At 31.5% G+C, this 9,644-nt stretch overlaps 2 protein-coding genes across 3 annotated transcripts; one reads left to right on the plus strand and one right to left on the minus strand.

Annotated features, from left to right (window-relative positions):
* Positions 1-234: 234 nt before the first annotated feature.
* Positions 235-5,468, plus strand: LOC105627984 (uncharacterized). Of its 2 annotated transcripts, XM_089719423.1 has the most exons (9): positions 239-855; positions 959-1,145; positions 1,533-1,666; positions 1,888-2,000; positions 2,870-3,122; positions 3,968-4,120; positions 4,332-4,411; positions 4,609-4,658; positions 5,214-5,468. In XM_089719423.1, exons 1-9 carry the CDS (start codon positions 451-453, stop codon positions 5,348-5,350), a joined length of 1,512 nt encoding a protein of 503 aa, XP_089575549.1. In that variant the 5' UTR covers positions 239-450; the 3' UTR covers positions 5,351-5,468. The 2 variants fall into 2 exon arrangements, with proteins under 2 accessions (XP_089575553.1, XP_089575549.1); XM_089719427.1 differs by lacking the exon at positions 5,214-5,468 and having other exon boundaries at positions 235-855; positions 4,527-4,661.
* Positions 5,469-5,517: 49 nt separating this feature from the next.
* On the minus strand, positions 5,518-9,076 carry LOC105627985 (glycosyltransferase family protein 64 C3). The gene is made up of 2 exons (XM_012209270.4): positions 8,604-9,076; positions 5,518-6,848 (listed from the first exon to the last, which is right to left on the minus strand). Exon 2 carries the CDS (start codon positions 6,641-6,643, stop codon positions 5,615-5,617), a length of 1,029 nt encoding a protein of 342 aa, XP_012064660.3. The 5' UTR covers positions 6,644-6,848; positions 8,604-9,076; the 3' UTR covers positions 5,518-5,614.
* Between the last annotated feature and the right edge of the window lie 568 nt (positions 9,077-9,644).

The raw sequence follows: 9,644 nt of genomic DNA on the forward strand, positions 1-9,644 counted from the left end.
TATGTACACAAACACAAGTGCATGAGGTCATTCTACATGTCTAGCCAATATATGAAAATGAGTTATAATTTTTTTTTTCATTTTAGAGCATTCTTCTAAAAACTCCATTTAAATTCTCTCTCTCATATTGTCTATGCAAAGACCTTGAGATATTTTATTTAAAATTTTTATCTCATATCGCTTGTGCAAAGATTTCGAGATTTTTTTGCAATTTATTAGGCCTTCAAACCTTAATACCTGTATCTTAAAGTTGGGTTTTGATTTTTAATTTTTTGTAGTGTGTCATTATCAGATTGACCGAGTTTTTACACCCACATTTAAGTAAAATAATTTTATGCAAAAAATATAAGCAAATAAGCAACTATTGGTCTATAAATATGCTCCTTGTACATACTTTATTTCACAAGTAAAACCTTGGAAACAAATAGATATTCTTGAAGCAACATTACAATGTCTTCGAAATGTCTATTCCAATGGTTTCTGTTCTTCTTCTTCTTCTTCATTCTCTTAACTTCTGCAACTTCAAAAAAATTTAATATACCAAGACTTAGCCCAATAGGACCAAGAATTTCTTTAGAAGACCCTGAAAGTTTATCTGAATCATCACTCTCTGATGATTTGGAGACATATTTCTACAACCAAACACTTGATCATTTCAATTATAACCCTGAAAGCTACAATACCTTTCAGCAAAGATATGTAATAAGTTCTAAGTACTGGGGTGGTTCTAATTCTAAGTATGCACCAATTTTCGTATATTTTGGTGCAGAGGCACCTCTTGATGGTGATCTTTATATTGTTGGTTTTCTTTCTGATAATGCTATTAAATTTAAAGCTCTCTTGGTATATATAGAGGTACAAATTAGTGATTTTAACTTCTTTGAGGGATTCGATTATATATTAATATTTGTGATTAATATAAATATATATTTATATATTTCTTTTAAAAATTTATCAGCACAGGTTTTATGGGAAGTCAATCCCATTTGGTTCACAAGAAGAAGCTGTGAAAAATGCTAGTGTTCGGGGATATTTCAATTCCGCTCAAGCTCTTGCAGATTATGCAGAGATTATACTTCATGTAAAGAAAACCTTTGACGCTGAAAATTCTCCGGTCATCGTCATCGGAGGATCATATGGTGGAAGTAGGTGCCTGTACATGTATGCGTATACAAGAAATTATTAAGTATTACTCATCAATTATGAAAGACTTATAATACATCTCGTAATATAGTGATACAACATGCTCCTGTCATATTTAATAATTTTTTATGTTTCTATTTATTTATTTAAATTATTATTAATGTTTGATTTAAAGTATATAACAGGTTTTGAAATTAGGAGGATAAAAAAATTTTTAAGAATAGGGATGCAAGGATGAGATTTTTCAAAATAATTTTTAGTTTATCCTTTTTCTTTTCAATGAATGTTCAAAAATATCCTCGTTTCAATGAAAAGTTGATTTGATTCATAAATGGACTCGTAAACCTCCTCTAGGTCAATCAAACTCATTTCGTTTTTCTGTGTTTCAGTGCTGGCTTCATGGTTTCGTCTTAAGTACCCTCACATAGCACTTGGAGCCTTGGCCTCATCAGCGCCAATTCTTTACTTTGATGATATCACTCCGCAGGATGGATACTATTCTCTTGTCACCAAAGATTACAAGGTTTGTAAGTTCTTGAATTTTGGATATTATATATTGAAAATTTCTAATCAGCAAGATAATTTTTCTTGAAGTTTTCAATTACAGTGGTTTTTTCAAATTCAGATCAGGATACTGATTAAATGTAATTATCTTTTTAATTAATGGTTTTGTCCATTAATGTAGATGTTACATCACATTCACATGAAAAGGTTTGATTGATGAATAATTTATTACTTATGCAGGAAGCTAGTGAGAGTTGCTATCAGACAATACAAAAATCATGGCCAGAAATTGATCAACTTGCTTCTCAACCTAATGGCCTTGCAATCCTCAGCAAGAAATTCAAGACTTGCAAGTATTAATTTCCTCCACAAATAAGTGATAATACATGTTATATTTTGTTTTTTATAAAAATATTTATATAATAATATAGTTATTGGATCGATAAAGTATTCTGCATCCATATTTATAACTTAATTCATAATCTAACCACTAAGTCTTAATTCATAATAATTAATTAGGCCTTTTTCGCAACATAGTTTAATATAACGTTTAGTGTCTTTACTATTCCCTTTGTCCCATTTTGTTTGTATGGTTTGACAAAATCCACATGTTAAGAATTTAGTCAATAAATATTATTTTGCCTTTTTTACCATTAACTTATTAAAATATTAATAAAAACTCTAATGAATAATCATAAAGTTTATTATGAGAAAAATAATTATTTAAATAGATAAATTTAAAAAACTTACAAACATTTAGTACATAAAAAAAAAAAAGGAATAACAAGCAAACAAAAATGAGACAGAAGGAGTATTATTTATAACTTTATATGATGCAACGGTGGAACCAAGGTAGGCTAGCAATAACCTTGCCCCTAATGTTAAAAGTTTTCTAAAATTTACCTTATAAAGCATATAAATTTTTATATTTTATCTTAAAATATTAAACTGTTTTCAATTTTCACCCCTCTAAATGTTGAAAATTTTTTTCATCCCCTCTAAATATTTTTTTTGATTGGTGTGATGTAATTATGAAACATTATCTTACGTTTGATGAAATGCTAGTAAAATAGCTTATAACTACAAGGATCAGCTAACAATAACTTAAATAACTATTTTTGTGGAACATCACCCAAAAAGTTTTCTTGTATACAACTATATATATATATATATATATATCTTGTAATTTATCAATTATTTGCTTATATTTCTTGTTTTCTAGACCATTAACCGATGTGGATGAGCTCAAAGATTACTTGGACACAATGTATAGTGGTGCTGCTCAGTACAATAAGCCACCAAAATATCCAGTGACAGTGGTCTGCAATGGCATAGATGGAAGCAATACTGATAGTGATGGGAATGATACACTCAGCAAAATATTTGGCGGTGTTGTTGCTTATAGAGGAAACAGAACTTGCTATATTCATTCACCCACCAATGTATCTGAAACATCTGTGGGTTGGAGATGGCAGGTATTTAATCAAATTCTCAATTCTGGCCGTTACTTATTACTCTATCCCCACTTTTCTATCGCTTTCCATGGTAGTGCTAATAATCTTTCTAGGAGTGTCAAAATTGTTAGGATTAATTCAAAATAATATTATGAAAAATCTGTTGAGATTTCAATTTTATTTAGTGCAGATTTTCTGCATAGAATTTGATATTTTTGTTATTAGGATTAATGATTTTTAGGAGTATTTTTAGGTCTTATTTGATTCACTTGTAAGCCTATAAATAGACACATTCTTTTGTTAATTGAAGCCTATAAATAGACACATTCTTTTGTTAATTGAACAAAGTGCAAAAAACATAAAGTGCAAAATATTATTAATCATCTTATGCATTTTCATTTTTCCTTCCCAAAAATTTCAACAAAAATGCTAATGATAAACATTGTCACGATGCTAGAATTTAAATATAAGAGACAAATTTTTAAATATAGAAATAAAAATATAAAAAGAATTTTTGAAAGGTCTAAACGTTTTTAGATAAGAGGCGTTTTCTGGTTTAAAATTGTAAATGTAAAATTCATCGTTAAATTAGGAGAGTTAAGGAGAATTTTTTAATTTCAAATTTCTGGGAATAAGGGATTACAACCATTTTTTATATTAATATTTCAGTTGAGCCTGACAGATGTTGTACCAAAAATTTTTATGGTTTCCATTTTTAACATAGAGGTTATTCTGTATGCATTTTCAGTATAGAGGTTAAGGATTCTGTATGACAAGACATGTATATTGAATTATTGAGATTTTTAATTATGTAATTATATTAATTAATCATGAAGAGAATTGATTAATGAAATATGGATGTTTAGACATGTAGCGAGATGGTGATACCAATTGGGCGTGGCAATGATACAATGTTTCCACCTGCTCCTTTTGATCTCAATGCCTTCGTTCAAGAATGCAAGGCATCCTATGGCGTACCACCAAGGCCCCGTTGGGTCACTACCTATTATGGAGGCCATGTATGTTAATTATTTTATTTGTCTTAATTTATTTATTTATTAAATAGTTCAACAAATCTAAGCTAGCTACCTTAGGATAATTATTTAATTTTCTTTTTTAATCCCAATTTTCCCTAATTTAATTATATATTTCGCTTAATTAATCACATCCAACATCCAAGATATTAAATTTACTATTGGTTTAATCATTTAATTTTTTTGCAATTTGCAGAGTATAAAACTCGTTCTGCAGAGGTTTGGTAGCAACATCATTTTCTCCAATGGATTAAGAGATCCTTTTAGTAGTGGCGGGTAAATAAAAATCTTAAAATAGAGAAATTCGTGGTTTTACATTTATTTTATGGATTTTGTTTAATTTTTTTCTACTAAAAAAAATTTAAAAATATTATTTTTTTTTTCTCTTCAGGAAAAAAAACTACAAGTTGAGGGAAGAAATCCAATATTTTTTTTTTTTATTATTTTAACAAGAATTTGTTCTCGGATTATAGGGTGTTGGAGAACATATCAGACACTATTGTTGCTGTTTATACAAGCAAAGGTATGCTTTCAAGTCTATACAACAAATGTGTAAACTTTAATTGAACACCATACATTTTCATTTTAATTCAGTTTATTTATTTCAAAAGATAATTTTGGTCCTATTTGATTATTAATAATGAATATATTTTAAATAGTTCTGCTTCAGTTCTTACACTTATAAATGGAAATAATTGAATTAGCCTCTAAATATTTAATATTATTAATTATTCTCATTGTCTTTGAGGGAAATACATCTTCGTTTTTAACAAAAAAAAAAAAAAAAAACTATAAATGATTCAAGTGATATAATATTATTGAGTTCAACGGTCAATTTCTACAATATAAGAAGTTCGATTCGTGAAAAATACTCTATGAAAAGCTGCAGCTATAAATCCTGAATTAAGAATAATTTCTCTCACACATTAAATCCTGAATTAAGAATAATTTCTCTCACACATTAAGAATACGCAAATGGCATAAAAAAAAAATTTTGTAAATTGGTTCAAGAATAGAAAAGTAATATACATTTTATTTTTGGAAGATGTTATTAATACAGAAAAGTTGTATATTGCAGGGTCTCATTGCTTGGACATACTTCGAGCGAACAAAACAACAGATCCAGAGTGGTTGGTCGCACAAAGAAATACTGAGATCAATATTATAGACCAATGGATTAATAAGTACTACGATGATCTACATAATCAACAATAGATACACTTATAATTACTAATAGTTCAAAGTTTAAAATTGTATACATATATCGAATCATAGTGAGAGCAAATATTATAAAGTTTGTCTTTTGAAAGAATAAAATTATCATCTTTAGCTATTTGCTTTGCTGACAAAATTTCTTTTGTTTCTGTACATTACAAGCAACATGCTAACTTTTTTTCTGATATATTAGAGAATTTTAAATGGGAAATGAAATTTCAGTTTGAACAAATATTTTCTTGGACAATGAAAAAAAAAAAAAAATCATTGGTATCTATCGCAAAAGACCAACTTGCCCCCTTTCATGCACAGTCCTTGTTCACCAACTGAATTAACTATTTTCCCATAATTATACCTCAATGGCATTCTTCCTAACAACTTGTGGAATTCTGTTATGCACTGTCCTCTCCTCTTCCTATGCTCCCTTTTCCTACTGCTCAACCCCGCTGCTGTTACCTTGCTCCCTCCTGCATCTTTCAATCCCAGCCCTTGTTTATTGTCTTCGTTACGAGCATCTCCCCAATCCCTAACCTTATCTGCACCCACCAATATAGGTCCTGCATTTGTCCTATCAGCCACCACAAAATTCATCAGTATATCTTCACAGTTCTTCATCTGATCGACAATTCTCCTCATTTCGCTCATGTTAGGCCCCCCCTTGCAACTGTACTCGAACAAATACTGGCTTTTCAAAATCATGAACTTTGTGAGCACAATCGAGTACTTATCTGGATGCACAGTGTAAATCCACTTCCTTGATGACAAATCGAGATCATGGGATCTGATAAAGAGCCCAACTAGTCGGTTAGGATTCAATCTCCAAATCTGAAATGCAAAGTCAAAGGATTTACGATCAACTTCCACATCATCGTCGCAAATCAAGACAGCTTGTGTCCTAATGGATGATCTAGGGAGGAAGCGGTCATTGAGGCTGCTTGAAGGCTGGCGTACAAGGGTGATGGTAGCCATGCCAAAGGAGGAGAGGGAGAGATTATGGGCCAAGTGGGCCAGTGTTTGAGGCGGAGTGGAAGGGTTCCCCCAGAGGACCAGCACAGAGGATACAAGCGGGGAGGCAGAGTATGTGGCAGCAATTGTTTGGAGGAGAGGGATGCGGGACTCGGAGTATCCATTAATAAGGACAGTGATTTGATCTGCTCTGAGGGCTTGTGGGTCCAACTCATTTGATGGGTCACATGGATCAGAAAGAAGAGTGCGAAGAGAGAACACACCAAGAGGCAACAATAACAACAAGCATATGTATGTTGCAATGTTGCATTTTGACAGACTCTTCATCTTTGCTCAAGGGATGGGTTGGATTGCCTATCATGGCCTTGATTCGTCAGCTTGCCAATCAATACCAATCAACTTCTCACATTTTTATTAACAAAATCATGTTAAAAAAATATGTTATGCCTGCATTCTTCTCCAATGTCCTATTTCCATGAGCTTGATTCCTTTGATTCAACAATATCTCCATTTTCAATGGCGTGCCTTAGATCTGAAAATTTATCTTCATCATTAGTAGCAAATAATAGTGCAATAAAGAAAAATACGTGTATTTATCCATTTTCAGAGTCTCATCTCACTCAATTCTCGTTAATTTTGCTTGGGAGAGGAGAAAAAGATATACTAACAAAATGGAGAAAATAGCAGTGCTGTTAGGGAATACAGGAAAAAGTTAAAAGACAATTCAATGCCAGTGCAAAATGTGCTGGACGGAAACAGGTCATTGCTCTGCGCGCGCACACACACATATATGTGACTAACATCACGCAAGTGCTGAGCAACTTTTTTTTTAATATAATTCTTGTGTTTCTTGTACAAGAAATGAAATAGTAATAATTCTAAATGTTTCAGTTAACGCTCATCAAACTACCAAGATTCATATGCAAATGACTTCAAGCCTCTTCATTCTCTCATTCTCACTCTTCTTTGCGGCTCATAAATCAGTTGAACACTACCAATCACAATTTCAATCGCAGCCATTTGAACCAGTTTAACGCTACCAATCACCATTTACTCACTATTTCATAAATCACCATGTCATTTATGATAAGACATTCCGCTCTATTCCCTTAGTTTATCCAAACACCCACTGTCTGAGGATCTATTACTTCCTAATTATTCAACTCTGAAAAACCTGGAAATGAAACTCTCCTTCAAAATTCACAATATTGATTATTGACTAGAACACATCAATCCCCTTTGAAATATAAGTTCAAGACATTCTCTTCTTATTCTTTGAAGTAAGACCTAATGGACTCATAAAGAGAATCAGTTCTTGAAAATCCAAGATCCGCTAAAAAGTTGTTATCCCATGTCTTCACCAACAATGGTCTCTCTGGTTTCAAAGGATTTTTCTTTCCCCTTTGCTTCTTCTTCCTTTTTCCTCGCTTCTAGCTTGTATTCTGTTACCTCGGTTTTTTATTTAGTCCCCCTTAAATTCCCTGTTCCTTGAACACTAAAGGAAATGGTGCTAGAAAATCGTCTCCCTTCCTTATTTCATTATGGACAAAAACTTCATCCAGTGAATTGACGCACAAACACCCAGCTATGCACTAAGTCAATACAACTCAAGGACACAAATTCAGCACCTAAAAACTCTCAACAGCTAAGTTTTCGATTGAAATAGTCCCAAAATATCGGACATTTTTCAAGATTGATACTTTAGAGAAAGCAATCACAAACTAATAAGCAAATCAAACCAACAAGAGAAGAAACAAGTCCAAGCTGATAAGCACAATCAGCAAATTCAAGTATCAAAAGGCAACATTCAGTTAAATCAACTCATTGACGATGTAATAGTGTCAAAGAAACATGATAACAAACCATATAGCCATGTCATTCGAATAATGCAAGAATGATCCTCACAGCTTAATTTCCACAACTCTGGTCACAAATGTAAATTCATTACAATTAATGATATCCCCAATTTCAATCACAAATGGGTTTTGCTATATCAGGTTGTCGATTTAAGAAAAGAAAACCATGTTCTATTTTGGAACAAATTGTCCATTTTAATAAAATCATTTTGCTTCAGTTGCCTAAAATCCAATAACATAAGCCAAACAACTACAATTATGCTATAGAGATAATCTGCATTTTAATATGATAAACATAGAACCGACATAAAAAAAACTAAGTAAAAACAAAAAATAACTAATCAGGCATCAAATCAAGAAATTATCTACCGCAAAAAACAAAACGAAAAGAAAAAAAAAAGAAGAAATTTGTCTTTGGCAATGGAAATTACCTAATAGAGAACCATTTCAGCAGAGATGCCTGAAAATCTAATCTTTTCTAAAAAAATCTCCCTCTGGACATAAAAAGAAACCCAGTAAAATAAAGTGAATCCCACGAAAACTTAGCTCAAATCTAATGGAGCTATCTTTCGTTTCGAGGCATTGAATGTAGAACTCTTTTGTGGGTCCTGTACTTGGGAATTTTATGGGTCTTGGTTAGCTTTCTTTTTTGTTATATGATCTAAAGGAAGAAGATGATAATGAGATTTTTGGACTTTGGCTGATAGAAAGAAGAAGAAGAAGGAGAAGAAGATGCTCAAAAGGGAAAATGTTATTTAACGCGAGATAGTTGACTGCAACATTTTGCTGCCAGTTTTTCTGCTTTCTTCAAGAGGAAGCGATCAAAGAAAAAAACGGGGGGAATTTTACCATGAGCTTAACCTGTTCGAATAAATGCCAAGCAGAAATTTTACACTGACGTGTCGCTTTATCATTCTATGGAGGATTTTTAGTCGTGCCTTTTATTATTAAAATTGTTATATATACTTAAAATTTATTTATTTTCAATTTTAATTTCATTTCATAATAAATTTATGAAATATAAAGAAAAATAATAATTTTATAATATTCATAAAAGGGGGTGGATGTGTGGGGTATATATGCCATTCAAACTAAGACCACTCTATCATAGATTCATAGGTCAACTTAAGTTTGGCTACCACCCACTAAGAACCAAAATGTCGTTAGAATATATACCCACATGAAAATTGAAAAGATGGTCTGCAAGATATAAAAGAAAGGTAGAATACCCTAAGGGATGCCTCTTTTCAGTGCAACGACATCAATGCAAGGGGTTTTATTCAAAGCAAGGGCATAGTTTTTATTTATTTTTTGAAAAAAAAAAATCGATCCTAAATTATTGTTAAATTAACACATAAGGATTTCTGTTTCCAAAAACTGAACATAATATTTCTAAATTATAATTCTGATAACACTTTTGTACTTCTGTCTAAAATAAAGATATTAAAGTGTTAATGAAATCATAATTTAAG

This window comes from Jatropha curcas, chromosome 1 (genome assembly GCF_041381405.1).
Source record: "Jatropha curcas cultivar XTBG-Jc1 chromosome 1, XTBG_Jcur_1.0, whole genome shotgun sequence".
Taxonomy (NCBI): domain Eukaryota; kingdom Viridiplantae; phylum Streptophyta; class Magnoliopsida; order Malpighiales; family Euphorbiaceae; genus Jatropha; species Jatropha curcas.